This window comes from Boleophthalmus pectinirostris, unplaced genomic scaffold, assembly GCF_026225935.1.
Source record: "Boleophthalmus pectinirostris isolate CB_2022bp ecotype Guang Dong unplaced genomic scaffold, ASM2622593v1 HiC_scaffold_4, whole genome shotgun sequence".
NCBI classification, from domain to species: domain Eukaryota; kingdom Metazoa; phylum Chordata; class Actinopteri; order Gobiiformes; family Gobiidae; genus Boleophthalmus; species Boleophthalmus pectinirostris.
The window spans coordinates 15,325,934-15,348,759 of NW_026571353.1; the positions used below are offsets into that span (position 1 = coordinate 15,325,934).

The 22,826-nt window shown below is 39.7% G+C and overlaps 1 protein-coding gene across 5 annotated transcripts; it reads left to right on the plus strand.

Moving 5' to 3' along the window:
• Window positions 1–978: 978 nt before the first annotated feature.
• Window positions 979–21,814, plus strand: mfsd3 (major facilitator superfamily domain containing 3). 5 transcript variants are annotated; one of them, XM_055161606.1, is made up of 6 exons: window positions 979–1,025; window positions 1,480–2,300; window positions 8,488–8,635; window positions 12,428–12,528; window positions 13,510–13,619; window positions 19,665–21,814. In XM_055161606.1, the coding sequence occupies exons 2-6, from the start codon at window positions 1,610–1,612 to the stop codon at window positions 19,869–19,871; spliced, it is 1,257 nt and encodes a 418-aa protein (XP_055017581.1). In that variant the 5' UTR covers window positions 979–1,025; window positions 1,480–1,609; the 3' UTR covers window positions 19,872–21,814. The 5 variants fall into 5 exon arrangements, with proteins under 5 accessions (XP_055017581.1, XP_055017580.1, XP_055017582.1 ...); XM_055161605.1 differs by having other exon boundaries at window positions 988–1,068; XM_055161607.1 differs by having other exon boundaries at window positions 993–1,099.
• Window positions 21,815–22,826: the final 1,012 nt, after the last annotated feature.

The following is a 22,826-nucleotide window of genomic DNA, read 5'->3' on the forward strand; positions in this document are numbered from 1 at the left end:
GATTTCAGCAACTATTTGCGGGTACAAGACCCGGTGCAAAACTCTGCTACAGCGCGTAACTTCTACCTTCCTTCAACGTGTCCAGAAGTCCAACTTTTTGTGCGATGGTTTGCATCGTCCTCTGTCTTTTGGGTGTGAGCGCAGGAGACTTTGTCGGTGCAGAACATTTCGTCGACGTTGTGGATTTTGTCGGAGAGAAAACTTGCAGACATACAGCACTTCAGAATCACACTGCTAGAGATTGAACATGTATTTAAATTTGGCAGCTGAACATATTCTGTACTGTAGAGGAGACAGGAGTCCCTCAGCCGATCAGGACACAGCGGGAGGAATACGTGTTCATACACTAAAAACAAAAGGCATGCAAAATTGCACACAAAAAAAATTCTAAAAATCAGCGAAACAGCGAGACCGCGAAAAGTGAATCGCGTTAGAGCGAGGGACGACTGTAAGCCAGGTCTAAACCAGAACTGACCCAGGTCTAAACCAGGTCTAAACCAGAAGTGACCCAGGTCTAAACCAGGTCTAAACAGCGTAGAGTTAGGTCCTTTCACCCGCGGTTAACTGAAGGTCTATCCGGCCGCGTCTCCGGCGTTTCACCGCTGCTGATTTCACGGTGATTTTAGCGAATTTCTATGAAGAAAAACCCACCACTTCAATCCAGGTTAAAAAAGCATTGTAACGCGCGTTACTTACATTTGTACCGAGTAAAATATTACAATTTTTCCCCGTGTAATGCCTTACATTACTGCGTGACAGCAAAAATCAACGCATTACTGTAATACATTACTCCCAACACTGTATATATATATATATATATATATATATATATATATATATATATATATATATATATATATATATATATATTTATTTATTTATTTATTTATTTATTTATTTATTTATTTTTATATATACCAGTTATACAGGTCCCTTTATGAAGCTGAGTATTTTCACCCTTGGTCCTGAAAAATGATACTCAGATCTGGCAACCCAGTTCACTGCTACAACGAGCGGAGCATATGGTTAGCAAACGCATCACAGTGAACTTTCCTGCTGAATGTCAAGGTGTATCTTCAACCAGATAAGAAGTGCCTTTGTAAATCTAGTCAACCTATGTTAATGCCAACCCGATGTAACAATGCTCTATTTAACAGATTGTGTTATTGTGTTTAGCATAGGCTAGTGGCTAACAGTAGCTAATTACTCATTGGCAGCCAAACCTTGGGTTGTTTGTTTTGTTTTGTTGAATTTTTCAGTGGTTGTTTTTAAACGTAAAAAATAACACACTCGTACGTTTGTCTCTTTATGTGATATAGGGGTTAGTGCTGTCGTTTGACGTTGCTAATATTAGCTCCATGGAAGTAACTCAGCTGGAGCAGTAAAGCAGTCATTCTGCAGGAGTCTCATCCTTTCAGCAAGGTTACACTGTACAGTGCCAACAAGCCTCTAACTGTTCATCTCTATTGTGTGTTTCAGAAAAGAGTGGAGTGTACAGGGTTCTGGATCAAGAGGTGTGCATGAAGTACACCAGCACAGTCTCTGACAATGACCTGACCATCACACTGCATCACTGGCTCCCTCACAGGGTCACCTTACTGAACACACCATGAATGACAAGCTGGTCTTCTTGGGCCTGTTGTACTTTGTGCAGGGCATCCCCTATGGCCTCCAGTCTTCACTGCTTCCTGTTTACCTGCGAGGAGCTGGCCATTCACTCACCCGCATCAGCTTTACCAAAATCCTCTATTTCCCCTGGGTTCTCAAGGTCCTGTGGGCTCCTCTTATAGACCGCATTGGCACAAAGCGCCGCTGGATTGTTGGGACTGTGTCTGGTCTTGCTCTCACATGTGCGTCCAGTGCTGCTCTTGCCCCAGAAGCACACATATGGGGAGTAGCAGCAACGCTGCTGACCATGAACACATTTGCCTCAGTCCAGGATATAGCTGTAGACGGGGCTGCTGTGAGTTTGCTTAAAGGTCGTGGAGAGCTTGGTCTTGGGAACACAGCCCAAGTGGTTGGTTACAAAGCTGGCTCTGTGTTCGCTGGAGGTGGCTTGTTGGCTGTCATCGATGTAGCAGGATGGGGATGGATGTTTGTGCTGCTCATGTTTGTCTATGCAGGTGTGGCTTTGTTTGTGTTGGGAGCCCCTGTCTTGGATGAGGAGACCGTAAAGGGGCAGGCAGCAGATGGCAGCAAGAGGGCAGCAGAAGCTACAAAGCCATGGAGAGTGTGGAGAAAGATGCTTGCAGTACCTGGGACCCCTTGGACCATCCTGTATGTGCTAACATATAAACTTGGTGAGTATGACGAAAGCACTGTATCAGCAGAGGTATATTATAAGACTATTATCATGAATGATACTGTATCAGCAGAGGTATATTATAAGACTATTATCATGAATGATACTTCTATCTGGGATTTCCTTTAGATAAAAGCTCTCTTACACCAAAAGTAATGCGATATCCTGAAGCACTTGATGTAGAGGCGCATGCATACCACTAGATGTCTCTGTTGGATTTTGTATTTGTATGACTGTCGATTGACTGGTATTTGTGCTGTTAAGAAAGTCATCACTGTAAGGCATTGTATCAAGTTTGGCAGGTGTGCTTTTCACTGTGGGAATTAAAAATACAAGTCTCAGTAGTACAAGTCAGTTGCTAGCATAATGCCTATTGTGAGACTTAAGTTTAAATCTTTCCCGGAGTCTGTTTTGAATTTGTATTTTGTTTGTACATCTCTTAAGAAAAGTAGTTTTGGATAACTCTTACTTTGTTTATGTGTGGGAGAGAGTTGATATGACCAGAGTTTGGTGTTTGGTAGCAGAAGGGGATTATGTAAGGATTAGAGTCTCTTTGTGTCTGTGGCGTTCACAAACTGCAGGAGAAGACAGTGCACCACATTGATGTTTATGTGGGTGGTGGGAATATAATTGTCTCCTCACATTTGCATAGCTTTCACTGGAGCTTGTATATGAATGTATGGCCTTTGTTTTAAGAATGTGTGTGTGTGTGTGTGTCTGTGTCAATGTGTGTTTGAGTGTTGAGTGAGGGTGGCCTGGTAATCGGATGAGTCCCAGCAGACGACTGTACACTAGACAAATATGAAGCCTGCCTGGACCCCTAATCTGTCTAGGGACTAAGAGCATCCCCCCAACAAGCACTCTCCCTGATGCATGGGCTCACACACTCATCCGTCCGCTAAAAATAATTACTGCTTGTGTTTTCACTAACTAGTCATTAATAGCCTTGTCCCTTGCTAACATTTACTGGTGTTCAAGTCTAAATATTTTCCACCTTTAGGGAGCAAAATGATTGTGTAATTTTCTAAAAGAGATCTGAATGTTGCCAGCATAATTGACTATGTGAGACGTTATTGTTTTTGTCCAAGCGTTTTGTTTGTGTGCGACTGGTGATCAGGGTGTCTGCTGCTCCCCCTTTCCCAATACACACCCTCTTCCGGATCTCTCCCTAATGAAGTGGAGTTTGCACAGTGTCCAACGCAGCAGCCAATCAGTGAAAGCCTCACGTCTGAACTACGACCTCTGTGCCATCTGAGGGCAGGGGCATCATGGGAGCACTGTCTGGCCTCCAGGGACAGACAGAGTGAGGGGGGAGGAAGAGTAATCTCTGATAATAATACACGAAAAAGAGGAGATATAGTTAAAGCTTACAGCACCATATTTCTTGTACATTGATTTCTGTTTGCCTTATCACTAGTCAGATTCATTACATACAATTAAAATGTAAAAATGCAATAAATTTCATATTTGCATTATTTTAGGTAGTCAAAAGGTATATTAAATTAAAAGAAAAGATTGGCTGATATTACACTATTATCACTATTACCAAACTTCTCACTGAAATTTGCACCTATATATGTTAATCTATTCTTATTTAAATAAAAATATGAATACCAAAAAAAACACTGGTAGAAAATTGTTGTCCATATCATTATTGCACAACATTAATGTCATACGACCTATCTTTAGATGTATTATTATCTTACAGCTAATCTAAGTACAGCATAGAACAACACCACCCCATTACTACTTAAATGGTAGTTGTCCTCTTTTAAGCTATTGCACAAGGCCGCGAGCTAATGAATATTTTTGAATTAATAGACTTTTTACTCTACAGGGATAGGGAGATACAGACATATTTGGAAAAAAAGGGAAGGAGGGTAAAAATAGGCCCCTAAATGCTTATTTTTTGCTGTAAAAAGGTTACATTGTTAATCAGTAATCATTGTGTAATTTCTGTGTTATATTTTTATTTTTAATCGGAGAATCTATTGCTCACTATTCACTTTGAACTCTGCCCCATTGCACGCTTCCAAGATGGCCATTTTTCATCATTAGTTCTACAGTGTCTGACAGGAGATATGAGTGATGGTGAGCTTCGGTACTGCCTTTCTCTGGGAATTGACCAGCTGGACACATTGAAGAATAGATAAACAGAAAAGATCTTGTTCACCTTTCATCTTTCTTTTTCATGAAGTTTATAACATTGCAACAGGGGACACAGAAGCTCAGTAGTCAAGAATGTAGCGTTGTTTGAAGAACACAGCATACTGCAAGTTCCAACTGTAATTTTCTATTAATTTACTTAACTAATTTACCTGTATCCTGAAAACATGTGTAGTACATCGCACTTTTCATTGTTTTAAGATTGTGTTTTAGTACTACTGCCCATTTATATTATGAAACACTATGCTTAAAGAAAATTGGTATTGGTAATGGTAAAAGATTTTAGAAAAACTGCACACCTCTTTCATGGCTGGCTGGTGCATGGTCCAGTGGACAATGGAGATATAAAAAAAAGTTGAATCTTAAGTTGGAAAAGAGGCAGTATTTTCCAGAGGGAAAAGACAAGACTGCAGGGAGCAGAGCTGAAGGAGCAAATAAATTAATGAACAACCACCACATGGTGCTCTAACAAAGACAACGTGTACAATGGCAATGGCTCATTAATTTGACCATGTCAAGACAAACGTGCAGTCAAATGCCATTACAGTGTAAAATTGCTTTTTCATTGGATTGGAATTTACATACTTTTAATACCAACGAAAAACCATCATAACTAATGATGAATTTATGATTTACTTTATTCATGTGGGTCAAATCCAAATTCTTTTTTAGAATATATATTTTTATCATTTACTTCCTAAAATTTTTTCCAGTGTTAATTATGTTCTTTGGGGTAGATGATTCTTGGCTTTTGTTGTAGTGAAAAAAATACTTGGCAATCCACAATTTAAAAAGTACATATTTATTTGCACCACCTGCCCTTCCTGGCATTTATACTTGTGGTATTAGTTACCACAAATGGCAGTTTTTTTTTTTTTTACAACAATGTGGATTTTAAAATGCATACTTTACAAAATAGGCTCAAGTTGATCCAAATATTTTTGAAGATTTTAGACTACTGTAGTCCCTGGGGGAGAAGAGAAAACCCTTGACATGTATTGATTTTAGCAGCACCCTCACTATGCCGTGTGCGTGCCTCTGAAGCCACAAATGTATAGGATACTCTGGAAACGTGTGAAGAGAGGGCTCTGTTTACGGCTTTGTCCTGAGGGGAGCTGATGAGCTGATAACTATACGTGCTTGTGTGCCTCCTTCTGTGTGTGGTGGCTGTGTGTAGCTGCATGTAGTATGTATGAAGCGCACTCTGTTTACTGGGAGGACCATGGCAGGCAGGGATAAGGTTGTCCTGGTTGTCCTCTGTGATCTGTGCACTTTGAACCCACTGTCCTCATCGACCTAACACCTCAGTGCCACCCCCTTACACCCCTCACCCCCTCGCCTCCTGCTGATCCCACTCTATACCATCCATCCACTCCCTCTGTAACATCCAACTCCAACTCTGCAACTCCAACTCAATCAGTCGGGATCAGGGAATTATTGTATGTGCTGCACAAATAGTTGAATATTATATGATTTCTGATGGGGATCTGCCACATGCTTGCCCCCGTGGATATGTTGAGGATTTACTTGGAATGTTACATAGTATAGCATTTACTAATCTGTCTAGCATGTATTGAATTACAGGGCTTTATATTGTAAAAACTATACCTCGAAGAACATAGATTCTGAATGTGAGTGGGGTCGTTACTGTTTGGACACCCAAGAAACAGTGTTGAAATATTATAGGTTTATTATGGCACCTCATATAAATACAACATGTATATAAGATATTTATACATCATAATGATTGTGTATTTTGGTTTTGGATAATGCAAGTATTCATGAGAAACATCATATGTAAACAGCATGCCGAAATGCAGCTAGTGGCAATCTTTCAAATTGTTGCCCTGCTTCATTTAAAGCTATGTTAATTCTTTGTTTTTATCATCTATAAATCATTAACAGTACATGTCACTGAATTGATTTTTAATATAAGCAATGGTGAGACCTAATTTCACTTAATTGCTTTAGTGGATTTTGGATTGTACAGTGTCACATCCTTTATGTTTTCCCCATACACCTGTGATGCGAGATGTTTCTCCTCATTGTTGACGTCACCATAATGTCTCTTTTATGTCATTTTCCTGTTTCTCAAATCCCCTAACACCTCTCCTCTTCCTCTCCACTCTGCTTATTTAATCTTTGTGGACGTCTAATGAAATCCCCACTGAAATGGACAATTGTTGCTTTGAGAATATTTATAGAAAGGAATAATCAGCCTGCTTGTGTTTGTCTACACGGCCTCCTCCCCACAGCCCTCTCTTTAAAGAAATAATTAGCTGAAGACAGGACTGTGAACGCTCTGAGCTAAACAACAGGCAGACAGGCGCAGGAGCAGGGAATCATGGGTAAACAACAGCAGCAGCATGGGCTCCAGAGTCGACAATGTTGACTTTATTATGACTAATGTGATTACTGCAGACTACTACAGAGGATGACACACGGGTATAGTGTTTTGCTATGGAAGTACTATGATTTCAATCCTTATTAGTCATTTTTTAGGTCTTGGCAACTAAAGACATTGGACAACCTTTTTTTTTCTTTTATGAAGTACATATGTTTTTTTTCATGGCCAATGCCAATTGTTCAAAATCCAGAGAAACCGATAGCTGAGGAACTCTGCTGATATTTTTTTGCTAATATCATTTCCACATTTTCTCCAGATTATGTAATTTAAATCTACAAATAATTTTCTGTGGTTCAACTGTGGACCTGTGGAGGTAATAAAATATACCTTATCATTGGACCACTTGGTAATCGTTTTCTAAAAGTAGTAGCTAATTTTTTATTGTTTTAAGTCACCACTCTCCACTGCTGCAGCTTTAGCATGTTTGTACATGTTTTACACAGAGAAAACCTGTGTTTTCTGCTGGCTTGTCACACCAGTGTTCGCTCTATGACACCCTCGGTCTCGCTGCCACTCTCCCCATCACTAGGATCTCCTCTCTCTCCCCGACTCTCTCTTCCTCTTTTTTTATTCCAATCTGTTTCATGTGTCTTCTTTTCCCCCTTTCCTCTATTTTTGTTTGTCTCCTGGCTGACAGAGTGAGTGGATGGCTGGTTGTGCTGCGTCGACTTTGACAGCAGTCTGGGAACCGAGCTGTCAGTCACCGCAGCTCCTTGGTCCCACTGTCTTTGTGAAGTCGCTCTCCATTAATATAATAATGGCGTCTAGTCGACAACGCTGAATATTTTACTGTAATGTTTCGGCAGAACATTACCCCCGCACTCATCACCACACACAGGAAGTCTCGGGGAAAACTTTTCATTCTGACTGAGAGGCCTTTGTGCATCCCGTTTCATCTTATGCGAGTTTTTTGTGTTTTGTTGTGTTTCTCTTTCACTGCTTTAGGAAAAGTACCAGGTCTCTGTTTGATAAAGTGACGGAGAGTAGTCTTTTTCTTGTCAGACATTTATTATTGACACTTTCCAGGAATAGACCCCAAGTGTTTTGTGTTTGATTTTGTTGTCGTCATCTCCAGAATGTAATGCTAGTCGTGCAGGTTAAACCGTCAGGTAACAGCTTCCTTACTGCACCTTCTTCAAAGTCACATTGTTTCTTTTGTATGTACTGTAAACTGGTGCTTGTTCTGAGACGTATCACATAAGTAGCCCGCTTTTATGATCATATACAACATAACAGGTATTGAAACAGAGACATTTATCATAACAATTTTGTAGAAGCAGTGAAAAATATTACAGAGATTGAGAGAGGAAAAGGGGGAAGAGAATCTTGTTAGAATCAGACCCGTTGATAGAAATTTGGGGACCCGGAGCAACAAACCTTACATGGATCCCCTTCTAATATAAATGAATAGAAAGCGGGTCCAGTTCTGGGCCCCTAACACCCTGGGGCCCAGGACAACAGATCCCTTTGTCCCCCTGTCTACTGTTAGAATAATAGATTTTTACATGTTATTAAAGACAGATCTGTGTTGTGGCCCCATCTGTTTGATGTGTATTGTCTGTAAATTAAGTGTGTCTAAACCTTGGCCTATGTGTTGTAATCTCATACACAGGTGAGCAGGGTGCTGTCACCATGTTCCCCCTCTTCCTGTTGGACCATCACATGACGGCCCGGGAGCTAGGCTTCTGGAACGGGATCATTGCCATGGGATTTTCCATCTGCGGCTCATCTCTGGGAGGCCTGCTGCTCGCTCAGTTCAGGTACAGCCCTTGAATCAGATAGGATAGATGGTAGTAAATGATTCAGAATTAAGGCAGATACAAGAAATAATAATCATTTACAAGGTAAGAAAAAAATGTATAACTTGTAACATGTAAGAAATATACATTTATATCAATGCACTAAAATGGTACCATTGCAAACAAAAATTGGGGGTCCTCAGAACTTTACCTATTCTGAGTAGTAAAATAGTAAAAATGCCTATCATAGTATTGGAAAGGGGGTAAAACAACACTGTTTATTTGTCTGAGTGATTCACCCAGTAACTCGTGTACCCCTAAGTTGAGGTTCAAGAAAGACTGATTTAAACGGTAGACACACATTACATAAAATAGATATGGATGGTGAGAAATATGTTAAATATACGTGTGTAGGGACAGCCTTAGACCTCGAGTGCTCGCATTGAATAGAACTGCATAGCACCTAACCTACTACTTCCATCCCATCAGATAGTCCATCATCACCTCCTCCTCTTTCCTGCTTCCTCTGTCCTGTCAAGTTGTATAGAGCTTCGTTAAAATGTATCCACTCAATAATATTGTTGCTTTCCCTCCACTGCTGCTCTTACACTATACATCATACATTTTACTTTCTACATCTTTTATGTGCACTTTCTGCAATGTGTGGACTATATGTGTAAGTGTATAATATTATTACTTAAACACAAAGTACTTAGAGATCTTAAGCATCTTGTCGAGAGTGAGTTCAGCTTGTGTAGTAGATGTACCCATCATGTAGACAACATGTAGAATTTTGTACGTTAAAACAGTTGTAGTTAATGCAGCAATTATTATTTTATTTTTAGATTGTCATTAGATTTGTAATTTTTTACAAATGACAATGTATTACCTAGTCTTCTCCTAGCATTATATTCTGTCTAATTTATGCTTTCCAGTTTTACCTGTTCCCCTGTCCCCCTGAGCTTATTGGTATTGTACGGTTAGTTCCATAAGAGATGCGTAAGATTTGTACATCTGCTTTAAGAAGTATCACATTATAGCGCAGCTCTGCCTATGGCCAGTGTGATGTAAGGCTTTGCTAAAAATAACGACAATAGCATCGTGAAGCATCGTGGTTTGAGTCTTACATTATACTTTACATACTGTGTGACCAGCCTCTGATTTGCAGTTTTGTATGGAAATATGAAAAAGGAGCAAGCTACAGTTAGATTTTTTATTTTTTTTTATCTCTTATGATCTGTAAAGTGTAGTAGAAAACATGTGCACTATGCAGTCAGTTCTGTTTATTAACCTCACAATAAATAAAACAAAAAATAAAGGTCTTGCAAATGCAATAATCAGTATATACTTTTATTGTAAATTTGCAGAAATGCAGGTGGGAGTATGACTCTCTAATTAGCTATCTTAGTTTGATTTCATTGTCTTAAGTTAGATGAGGCCATTTTATTGTCTAACATTTTATATCTAACATTATATTCTGTTTAGAAGTTTGTGACTGATTGAGCAAATGTTTAATTTGCCACAAAATGAAGTTGTTTCCACAAAATGTAACTGTTACTCTGTGCATAATTTGACAATTGTAAGTTCTCTTGGTTTGTTCACATGTATGATTGCTCCTTCTCGCTCTTTCGAGTGTCAGGCTTTTTGTCCCATGTTATGTTTTCATATGACTCCAGAGTTTTTTTTCTCTCTTTTGTAAAGTGACACTGGCAAACACAGTGCAAGTCTCTAAAGACCTGTTTTTCTTAAGGGAATAGGGGCTTTGAAAAGATGTCATTGTCATAGTTTAGCTTTGTATTTTCTTTACTTTCTTTACACATCTCGGTTCAAAGACTTGGTGGATGGTAAAATGTTCAGATACTCACAAAGAGAAAAACACTTGTCATGAACCTTTTAATGATGATTTAAAGTCCAGTGTTTGATCCAGCATTTCTGAAGTGTTTTTAGTTTTTTTTTTTTTTTTTAATTCTTGCCATAGATAGGCTAGGCAAATAAGCATATTGCATAAAGAATATACATGTTTGTTTGTTTTTCTGTTAAGTCTGCATGGTGTATTTTTATGACATTAAATCTGAAAGTCATTCTTATTTTTATAACTATAGTAACTACTAACTACATTTTGCAAATGAGGTAAGAGTATAAGACCAGTTAAGTATGGACACATTAGGTGGTATTTTATTTTCAATAGCTTTAACTTGTTAATCTCAATTTTGTAATTGTATACAATAGAGTTGTGGTTGCATGTGAACTAAAAGAGAAGTAGGCTTGGGTCCCACCTTTAAAAGCTCATTTGGAAGGTTTATCCCAATCCCCATTCGCCATCAGAAGCGCTTGAGTGGTCAGTGAGCGACCCCCCCCCCTTTACAACCACCACCAGTGGCAACCTGAGAATAAGGCTATTCTTATCTGGGACCGGCCCGTGTGAGGTGGCAGCCAGGCAGGTTCTCTTTCTCACACACACACATACACACAGACAGACACACACGCACACAGTTAAAATGCACACACCGCAGCAGCATCTCCCCGGAGTGCGTGATATGAAAGAGTGTCATTGAGAAGGCAGCACTGAGGAGAATGTCTTTAGCATGTGAATGATGCAGGATTGGTTTTCCACTGTGGAGCAAGGGAAGGCCGAGAGAAACACGGAGAGGAGAGAGGAGGTGGATTGAAAATAAGAGTGGCTGAAACTACACCGAGATACTAAATGCTTGTCAACAGTAGAGCATATCGCAGAATGACCATAGTGCTTTATCCAAATCCAGAAAATATTTAGGAAAAGACAAAACACCTGTTGATCTCATAAAAATATTGGGGTGGAGGAGTCTGACTTTAATCTTTTATCACAGGTTTACAATTTAACTTGAATTTTTAAAAATATCTATTTTTTTTATTGTATATCTTTATAGAAAATGCAGTCCACTCTTACCTCTAGAAAAGTTGACTTTTTGTCCCTTGCATGCACTTCTCTCCCATAAATATAAATCATTATTTTGAGTAAAACAAAAGTCGTCTCCACCAGATGTCACCTTGAAGATGGTATTGTTTGGCCTACAATATTCCGTAGTATGGCATTCAACATGTCTTTGTCAATGAAGACAAGCAGGTGATGCCACCAGGCAAATTTCAAAAGTCTGATCTCTGATAGGTGGGGTCACCTACTACTCACAGTAAGAATCGATGTTTTTCTAAAAATATGGATCAAGCAGGTTGCCTACTCACTGTCTGAAATCTTACATAGTGGACCTTAATGATAAGGTTATAGAATAGATACACTTTTGATACTTTAGTGGTGTTAGTTGTTTTGATAAACCCTTAGTTTCACTTTAATGTCCTAGACTTACAGCCACTTTTAATGCATAAGCCTGGCATTGTTCTATGTGACAGGCCCCGGCTCTTACTACATTTTTACAGATAAATAATTGGATAGAAAAAACATGTAAACAAACGCAGTAGTGTTTGAGTGGCAGGCGTCCTCTGAGTGATTGGCACTGTTCAGCCCTGTATGTGTTGTGTTTGTGTGTGCGCTCTTAACTCTGATTAATTACCCCTCTCATGCTGGGGATCTCCTTAGGTTATTGATTACGTCATGAAGCAAACCCACAGGGGGACCATTTTCTTGCACTAACGGGGTATCAATTAGTGTCTGGAGACTTGTTTACCAGCTCACGTGCACATGCGTTTGTGTGTATGTGTGCGCGTCTGACAGTGCCTTAAAGTTTGTCGCCGTGGATACTACTGCTTCTCATCGATATTGCACAGGAGAAGTTGAAGTGTGAGTCTTTTGATTGGTGCTTTGTTTGTTGGTCTCTGCAGCATCGGAGCTCTGATGCGACGTGTGTTTGTGCTGAGAACCGTCAGCATGGTCTTTCAGAGTTCACTGCTCACTGTGCTGGAGCCATCACCTCTCATGAAAGGTGAGGCCACACTGTCTGAACAAATAGCAATTGTACAATGTTTAGATCATTCTCTATGTATGTCATATGTTTAAATGACTATGTCACTGTTAGTATCCTACTACTTAATTTAACAATGTAGTCATAAAGTTGAGCTAAATGTGTGATTTTGTTTCATTTTGTGAAAATATATTTAGGATTTACTTTTGCCCAAATTTCAGATGATTTGGTAATACAAAATACATTTTACTGGTGACACTGAAAACCAAAAAAGTAACAAATATATAATTCTTTAAGTTAAAATAAAGTAAAAGTTCATGTGTTGTTTCTAAGTAGTAATGTGGACTACAGTTGGGACATTGATAGACAGGTGCCATGTCTCTCCAGAGAGCCATTCAGTGGTGTCTGAATGACACGTCTTATTCCATTGCACAGCAAGCCGCAAACATTTGGGATTCATATCCATGCTATTTATCTCTGCAAGAGCTGTCTGTTCCCCAATCAAGCCCCTCAGTCTGAAAGCTCAGGCCTAGCTCCTCGCCACTTTACATACAGTACAAAGATCCAGGCGTAAAAACCCAAAACATTCACTTTCCTATTTTTCAATATTACATGATAACACTGCGCATTCCTCCAGACTGATCAGTGGCTCCTCGTCTCGTGTCTGACTGAAGACTCTTATTCGGCAGAAAGTCTGCAGCTTGGGTGAATAATTCAGCGCTCACCGGGCTCTGTGGTTCTTGTGTTTCTGCCACTTCCCCTCAGAGGATACACTACATGTGTTTGGGGAACAGCGGAGTTAGAGACACTTCAGCAGCTCACCGTTTCCAACTGCTTTGTCTCTGCTTTGACATACAGTACAGAGGCGAGCAGCGCTGTGCACAGAATATTGTCAAATTGATAGTTTTCTGCAGAAAGAGAAGTTAGTTCCCATTGTTTAAGTCAGCGCTGCTCCACTTGTTATTTGTGTGAGGTTTTGATTTGGCTCTTGTGTTTCTGTAGGTATGGCTGTCCTCAGTATGAGTGTTCAGCACTTCCTGGGTGGTCTCATCACCACGCTCACTTTCACGACCATGATGCATTGTACTCAAAGGGCTGAGGAAAGCATCCAGGTAGGTCTCTCCTCGACGCTTTGAGATCTGCAGCAATAACCTACCAGTTTCAGTAGGAAAAAATACACACCCTAGTAAAATTATACATTCATTTTATAAAGGCTTTAATAAAGACTTTATGAAATTACAATGAAGGTAAATCTGAATGTGTTTTATTTAGTTTTAAAAGTAAAACTATTCTGCAGTTCTATAATTGAAATGGTTAAAAATCCTCCAACATATAATTACAGTATAGGGCTAACAATTATTTTAGTAGTCGGCTGGTCATATTTTTATATCATTGCTTTCTGTATAATATATGTATATGTATATAGATGTATTATTTATATATATATATATATATATATATATCTTTATATCTGTGTGTTTATCACCTTCCATGGTGGTAGGTCTCATCCAGCTCGGGTCCTCTACCAGAGGCCTGGGAGCTTGAGAGTTCTGCGCAGTATCTTTGCTGTTCCCAGTACTGCACTTTTCTGGACTGAGATGTCTGTTGTTTTTCCCGGTATCTGTTGTAGCCACTCTTCCAGTTTGGGGATGACGGCCCCAAGTGCTCCGATTACCACAAGCACCGCTGATGCCCTTACTTTCCAGGCTTTCTCCAGCTCCTCCTTGAGCCCCTGGTATTTCTCTAGTTTCTCGTGATCCTTTTTCCTGATATTACCATCGCTTGGTATTGCGATGTCAACCACCACGGCTCTGCTCTGTTTCTTATCCACCAACACTATGTCTGGTTGGTTCGCCATCACCATTCTGTCAGTCTGTATCTGGAAGTCCCACAGGATCTTGGCTCGGTCATTCTCCACAACCTTTGGAGGTGTTTCCCACCTTGATCCTGGGGTCTCCAGCCCGTACTCTGCACGGATGTTTCTGTACACTATGCCCGCCACTTTGTTACGTCGCTCCATGTATGCTTTCCCTGCCAGCATCTTACACCCTGCTTATGTGCTGGACTGTTTCAGGAGCCTCTTTGCACAGCCTACACCGTGGGTCTTGTCTGGTGTTGTAGATCTGGGCCTCTATTGCTCGCGTGCCCAGGGCCTGCTCCTGTGCAGCCAGGATGAGTGCTTCTGTGCTGTCCTTCAGACCAGCCCTCTCAAGCCATTGGTAGGATTTCTTGATATCAGCCACTTCAGTTATGTTCCAGTGGTACGCCCCATGTAGGGGGATGTCCTGCCATGATCCACAGGACTGTTTAATGTCCACAGGACTGTAGCCAACCTCCCTGGATGTGGCCGCAAGAGGAAAATTTATGACAAATTGAAGAGATGGATCATACAAATGGTAACCAAAGAGCCCAGAACAACCTCCAAACAAATTAAATGTGAACTTGGAGGGCAAGGTACATCGGTGTCAGATTACACCATCCGTCACTGTTTGAGCCAAAGTGGACTTCATGTGAGGACACAACTGTTGAGAGCAAATCATAAAAAAGTGAGACTGGAATTTGTCACAGTGCATATTGACAAGCCACAAAGCTTCTGGGAGAATGTCCTTTGGATAGATGAGACAAAACTGAAGCTCTTTGGCAAAGCACATCAGCTCTATGTTCACAAATGCAAAAATGAAGCACACCAAGAAAAGAACACTGTCCCTACACAGGGTGTCAGGTGTTGCCTAGTGTCAGAAAGCTTGGTCTCAGTCATAGGTCATGGGACTTCCAACAGGATAACAAAACACACAGCTAAAAACACCCAAGAATTACTAAAAACAAAACACTGGACTGTTCTACAGCGATCTGTGAGCCCAGATCTCAATTCTATTGAACATCTGTGAAAGGAGCTGAAACATGATGTCTGGAGAAGAAACCCTTCAAACCTAAGGCAACTAGAGCGTTTTGCTCATGAGAAATGGGTCACAATACCTATTGACCAGTGCAGAAGTCTCATTGACACTTACAGAAATCATCTGCTTGCAGAGTTTGCCTCAAAAGGTTGTGTAACAAAATACTAAGTTAAGGGTACCATAATTTTTGTCCATGCCAGTTTCATTATTTAGTTATCAGTTTCAAGTGGGGTACCAACAATTGTATCCATGACTGTGTATATGTATGTGTGTGTGTGTGTGTGTGTGTGTGCGTCTCTCTCTCTCTCTCTCTCTCTCTCTATCACGATTAATCGCATGTTATACGCAAAACCAATTAATGAATTAAAAAGTAGAGTATAGCGCTCTTTTATTGGAAATGTAAATGAAAGAGACATACATTTGTTGCGCAAACAGCATTTCTTTCACAGGGAAACCCTCAGAGCCTTCAAGGTATTCAGGGAAGGCTCAAGAAAAAATATTGAATGAATTTGTACTACTAATATATTTATTGAATATTTTTTATGCTGTGAGTAATGAACACTACACTAGTAATAATTTCTAGATCAGTGTTGGACTGAACTTGGACTGATATTTCTTAGGAAACAAAGGGTTAATATAATGGAATGGAAATGGACCAATCACATTTTTTTCTTCCAATGGTATCTGGGTAAATCAGTTACTCCAGCACTGAACTAAAGAAATAAGCTCAGCTCAGAGCCGGTGCAAGCGGCTGAGTCCGCGGCTGAGTCCGCGGCCGGAGTCGGAGCCCGCGGCCAGAGCCCGCGGCCATTGCATCTCACGTGCTCAGAAAAAAGTGAAAAAAGTGTAAAGAAAAGACGTCAAACTTAAAGAAACGCTCGCAGTGGACTTTTTCAAAATAAAAGCCAGTGAGAAACAGGCTTTTACAATAAAATAAATGAATAATAAAAACATAATAAAAACTGCGTTAATGGCATTAAAATAATTGTCGGCGTTAATGACTTGATTAGTTAACGCAAAGTTAACGCGTTAACGTGCCCGGCCCTAATTACATATATATGTATGTGTGTGTGTATATATGTGTATGTGTGTGTGTGTGTGTGTGTGTGTGTGTGTGTGTGTGTGTGTGTGTGTGTGTGTGTGTGTGTGTGTGTGTGTGTGTGTGTGTGTGTGTGTGTATGTGTGTATGTATGTATGTGTATGTGTGTGTGTATGTATGTATGTATGTATATGTATGTATGTATGTATGTATATATATTATTACACATACTATATACACACTATAGGCACACACACACACACATCTATATAGTGTTTGATGCATCTTAATGGACCAAAAGCTCGAAACTGGAGCCACCATTGACGGATTTATGAGTCTAAACCTTTTTTCAAGCAGATGTCGTAATCGGTAATGGTTTCCTTCCCTCTCTGTAATCATGCCATTTGATTAGGTCATGTCTTTTCAAAGGGAGCTTGAACAGAACATACAGTACCACACCTAGCGTCACCTATTCGCCTGTCATCGCCTCACCTGTCACTGTCACATGGAAAATCTCTGCAGACCACTAGCTCTTCTCATGGGGGGATTCTGTATGTTTCACCATTGTTCGTCATGGCACCTCTGTTTCTATTCTTTTAAACACTTTCTCCTCCTCCGCGGTCCCCCTCTTTTGTCCCGACTGTAACTGGGCTGTAAGTGCCCGGGGGTGAGCTGTTAACGCACCCATTCAGACTTGCCTCTGTCAATCTCCCAAAGTGACAAATTATCATCTAAATTGCTGTCAGTTTAAAATGAAAAGAAAAGGGGAGGGGGTGTCACAGCTTGGATCACAGCAGTCAGGATCTTGTTACTAATAAAATAAATTATCGAGAAATGTGCAGCAATCACAACATGCCATGATGAGAACCAGGGTTAATTTGAGAAGCATTCACAACACATTTCCTGTGTGCGTTTTAGTGTGTGAATCAGCATGTGTAGATGGCATTTGTGTGTGTGTACTGAAGGTAGTGTATCCAGTGACTGAAAGCTGATAGCGTGAGTGCTTGTTAACGATCCCCAGGAGAAAGAAACTGAATCTGTTAAACAAGTTGCTCAGAATAAAGGCACTCCACTTAGCTGTGGTCGCTCACATAGGCCTCTCTCAGCGCCCCCTCCTGCTGTCTGCACACCATACTCTAGGCTCCAGTTAGGCCCAAATGCAGCACTGCACCTTCACACCGCTGCAGCCTCACACCTCGCACCACTGCAGTCTCACACCACTTCACTCTGAGGTTAGTTTTTATTCATCAGTGACAAACGGTAACAAACGGTGACAAAAATTGTGTTAACACAACAAGTTACACCACAAGCCACAAATTGCGGTTAATTTCTAATATTATTTTTGTTTTGAGATGGCTGGATCTATGATAAATAGATTATAGAGGTGGCACATCATGTGCATGAATCCATGGAGATAGTTATAGAAAGTTGAAACTGTACTTTGGAAGATAATATGTCATGTCATATTGTGGAATATTATAGCAAAAGGGACATTTCCAGGAAGACAAGCAGGTGGAGATGCACTTAAAAACTTGCACCCCTCTTGCATGCTTTTAATTATGTCTATTTCTGGCTAAAAAGGTATGTGGAGGCTTTAAAGCAAAATGTTTTTGTGCACTTACATTCTAAAAAATATATATAATTCTACCTGTGTATAACCAACCTAATAAACAGTTTTTTGTTGTTGTTTTTTTTGTGAAAGACTTGATAGCTCTTAGAATAGATTTTTATACATTTGTATACATTATTTTTCTTGTGATTCAGATTCTAAGCCATCTAAAAGGTGTAATTATGAATTGCAGATCCTGTTTCCGATTTGTTTTTATTGAGTAAGTATAATAAATCAGTATGTCCATTCAGAGTGTGTTCGTTTGGTGTATTTTATGCATTTAGTGTATTTTGTGCATGGTGCATTCAGGTACAGGGAGGAGGCCTGCTGCTACATTAGGTAATCTCTGTCTCTCTGTGGAAAGCCCAAAGGCTGCGCAGATCCTGTTCTCCTCTTGGCGCCTCTCCAGCATCTGGGGCCATGATCTCACGCTTTCTCTTTCAGGTGTCTTATCCTCTTTATTCTTCTCTTCCATTGTGTCCTCCTGCACTTTGGGGCTTTCAACTAAAGTTTTCACACATTTTCTATTAACTGTTTTCAGTGTTCAGTATCGCTCACGTGATGCAGCACAACTGATAGGAATCAATCCCCACTCTTTAAGTTTTTCTGCTTCATAATCTCTCTCTCCATCTAACGCTGCCTTTTCTGACAATGTTTGTCTTTCTTTACCCAACCTTTCCTTTCCCTGATCTGATTTCACCTCACGTTTAATACTTTCTATTTTCTTTCTATTTTCTACCAAGTAGAAGTAACATAATTATTAAGTTACTGTCATGAAGTTAATTAGGTATGTTTTCATTTATGTATTTTGAGCATATACTGTTTTAGTCCAAAATGTAGTGGTTGTTTAGTAATTGTAAAGTCAGCAGTTTAAATCCTGCTCTTTCCGGTTTCTGTTGAGATGTCCTTGGGCAGCACACCTTACCCATCCATAAGAATTCATGTGTTCTTTTGGAGTTCCTCTGATAGAATGGCAGTCACGTTTCTCCCAGCCTGACCTAAGGTGACAAAAGTTACCTTCCACCTGAATGAATACACTGACAGCTAAAGTAGATTACAGATATCATTACAACATCAAGTTTGTTAAGTCATTTGTAACGTAACCTTTACTTTGCTTGTAATTGAGTATTGAAGAAAAAGCTATTTTGTCTGTGAATATATTCCTTAAACAGCATCACTTGAGCCTCATTTGGGTCAAATTTAGTTTAAAAAAAAAAAAAAAAAAGATTAATAAAACACCTAATTGTTAGATCAAAGATTTTCAAAGTCTTTTCTGTTGGTCCGTCAAATTATTTTCTACATGGAAATAGTGTAACTTTATCTGGAATGTTTCATAGTATGGTATCAAACCTTTCTATCTTCTTGAAATGTCTGGGTTTTTTTAGGTATTTTTGAACAATAAAAACACCTGTAATTGAATAAATATAAGGCAGAGCTGTTTAACTATGGAACATTCCAGGCAGAGAAATGACATATCAATAGAAACAAGCAGATGATGGATCCCAAACCCAAAAGTTACATAGTGCACATTTAAGCAACTAGAATAAATAATAGTTCATTTGAGCTCTGTGTGACAGTATTCAAACATTGACCTATTCACCTCTGCTTTCAGGCCACGCACTACAGCTTCTTGGCGACTTTGGAGGTGCTGGGGAAGTTGACGTTCAGCGCTCTGGCCGGTGGAGTCGTAGACTGGTTCGGCTTCCAAGTGGCCTTCCTCTTCTTCCTCACTCTGTCGGCCGCTACAGCCCTGCACGTGTGGACCGCCACATTCACTGGAGCTCTCAGGGAACACCAGCTAAAAGACCAACCCAAATGAACAGAGGGCCTATATGCTGGTCTCTTTCACCCCACTTGAGCCCTCTTGAGTGGGAATTAGCCATGCCATTCACATCCTTTGTTTGGAGATGGCCATATTTACTAGTATACTTTACCGCACAATTAGCACAACTCCTCATCTCCCTAGCCTTATTTATGAGCGAGTGACATGGAGGCTGCTTGTTTGTCTGGGCAAATGCATAAAGAGGTAATGTATTTATTTTGATGATGAAAGAGAAAATTGCGTTTAATAGTAGCACTCAGCTCTTGTTGTAAGAGTGAATAGTCTCAAAGCTTTTTTATCCACTGAGCCATTTTATGTTTTAAAATGCCAGCAATAAGCGGGCAACAGCAATACAGCTACTCTCAGATGTTTGTTTTAACACATGGTACTGTATTATGTCTTAAGTTTGGTTTACAGTGAATTGATGCTACCTCACACAATCAATGGAGGGTACAATACACTGTACCATGGGTGATGGTGATGTGTGGTTGCTATGTGATTTGATGGCAATAGTGTGGAAATATTATTAATGTATGACAAAAGCCTTTGAGTAGTAGCACTGATTATTTTTAGAGGGCTTAAGCAGAACTAAATGGGCCCAAGTTAGGTTTTTGTGGAACATTTTTAGGTATACTAACTTGTTTTTTTTTACTTGCAAATTACTTTTTGATGAGTAAGAAAACACAACATTGTCTCTGTGCCAATAAAAATGGTGAAAATCCCTACTCATAGATACGCCAAAATCTTCCTTGGGCTCATTTGGTTCTCACATCTCAATATATTATGCTTTATTACATGCATCTCTCAGAACATTGTATCTCTGCCTTACATACTGCATGGTGCCATTCAAAAATGCCATTATCCATAACACTTAATTTACTGCTGAAAATAAGATGATGCACAGTTAAACTTTTTCTCTGCTATATTACAGGTACTATGCTGTATAAATTTGTACTGCAGGCTATAAATGTTACTTCAGATGTGACGCTTTTACAGAGAGAATCCTGAATGTAAAAGATGTGTACTCTCACTTTGAATGGGAGGAAAGCCAAGGCCTGTCTTTGAGTGTCACTGTGGTGCAGTATCAGGTCACTTTTCATGTTAATGGCTGCTGTAACTGGAACACTAAATTCAGCAGCTACTGTATGTACTGTACTGAATGGGAGGGTACTATTTGCAAAGCACAGCTCTTATGTCTCTCTTATGGAGGATTTCTTCATTTACAAATGCAATCTGCGATCTGTTGATAGCAGCGTTATGCCATAACATTAATATGGCTCAGACAGTAGGTGAGGCAGTTTCTGACAAACAATAAGGTTTAACATTTGTGGATCATTTTGATATTTTTCAAGCCAGTGAATCTCCCATAGAGTTGCATAGGCCCCTGCCCTTCATCTGAAATGACATCAACCTATTCAATATAAAATGGTACTCTTTTGAATCAGGAAGCTGAAACCTGTGTATATAAAAATGTATTCTGACACCATCTTTCTTCCAAAAGTGGCGACTGAAGTAGAGCGTCCCAGCTCTTGGATTGTAATCTTAAAATATGTTGCTTGGACTGATACTGATAACTGTAGAGAAACTGTGTTTGAGATGTACTGTACTTTGTTAAATTGCTCAAATCTTATATTATTAACCTGCCCAGGAACTGCAGATGGAAACTAGCTTTAGCCAAATCTGGTGTAAAGCATCTCTTCTGTAACGAGATGAATGCGTTTGCAATTGGTCCCTGTTAAAATAAAATATAAATAAGTCTTAATGTAGTGAAAGAATGCTGATGGTTTCACATAGTGCTGGATAATAGACATGTTACCATAAAATTATTGGTGGTCATAATGTATTCTGTAGTTTACTGGACAAAAGAGTAAGCTACTTGCAGAGGACATCCTTTGTGATGGGTGAAGCATAAAAATAAAGCTTAACTTTCAACTTGAAAATTTGTTTGTTGTTTTTTACCTTTGTGTGCTCTTGTGTTTTCTATTCTTAAGGGAGAGGTCCTGTGTGGTCTTAAAGGGACGATCCCATCTTTGAAAATCCTCCGCGGCATAAAGCGGCTCCACACAACACTGGCGCTGCGCAGTGAAGTCGCTGAGGGCTATGGGAGTGAATAGGACCCGTGTCACAGGATCCCTGCTCCATACAGCTCTAATGACACAACAAATGCACTGAAGGGGGATTAGCCCAGCTTACACAGCCCCTCAATACACCTCCACTTCACACTTTCTCAGAGCTTATTTTAATGCATGTTTGTACAGCAGGGAGGAACTTTAAACATGGACTTGTATGTTTTAGTCTAACTGGTCACAAGAAGACACTGTTTTCGAAGGATTTAGAAAGATAAAGAAATGAGAGTAAAACAAAAAAGCTTTTAGTTACCACTACCTACTGACCAAAATAGTACTCATTTTGAGATCATAATGATAATTGAAAATAAATTTAGGCAATAAAATATACATTTCAACACAAAATATTAGTTTTTTATTGTCATGAGAATTTATACCAGATCAAGACAAATTCACAAAACTATTTGATTACAGTTTAAGTATTGTGGTTGTTTGAAGTTTACATTAATGTGTTTTTTCTGATATTGTCAGACTTTTGAAAGATATTTTGCATGTTTTTTTTTGTATTATTATTCAATTGTGGTGTGGTGAAGTAGTTAGGTTTAGAAGAGAAATCCAAAGAGTATAGTTAATGACATACTCCAGGCACATCACATGTACACTTTAATAACAAGCCAGTGAGGACTAGAGAGTGACAAAAGATAGTCAAGTGGTCTGGATCTTAAGGGCTGATGAGAGTGGGACCTCCTACTGCGGTTGCCAGATTGGCTAAAACCCCCGCAGAGTAAGTGCAGGTCTCTGGGGCCTCCTCCTCTCTGTCACGCTATACATTGTTGTGTAGTGGTAGATTGGTGCATTTGATGTGTTTGTTTTCTTGTATTAACTT

What these genes read in the sequence shown, in the direction of transcription:
- mfsd3 (XM_055161606.1), top strand. Translation starts at nt 1,610, where the DNA reads ATGAATGACAAGCTGGTCTTCTTGGGCCTGTTGTACTTTGTGCAGGGC. An exon ending in TGTGCTAACATATAAACTTG is followed by an intron (nt 2,301 to 8,487) that starts GTGAGTATGACG and finishes TCTCATACACAG; the next exon opens with GTGAGCAGGGTGCTGTCACC. An exon ending in CTGCTGCTCGCTCAGTTCAG is followed by an intron (nt 8,636 to 12,427) that starts GTACAGCCCTTG and finishes TGGTCTCTGCAG; the next exon opens with CATCGGAGCTCTGATGCGAC.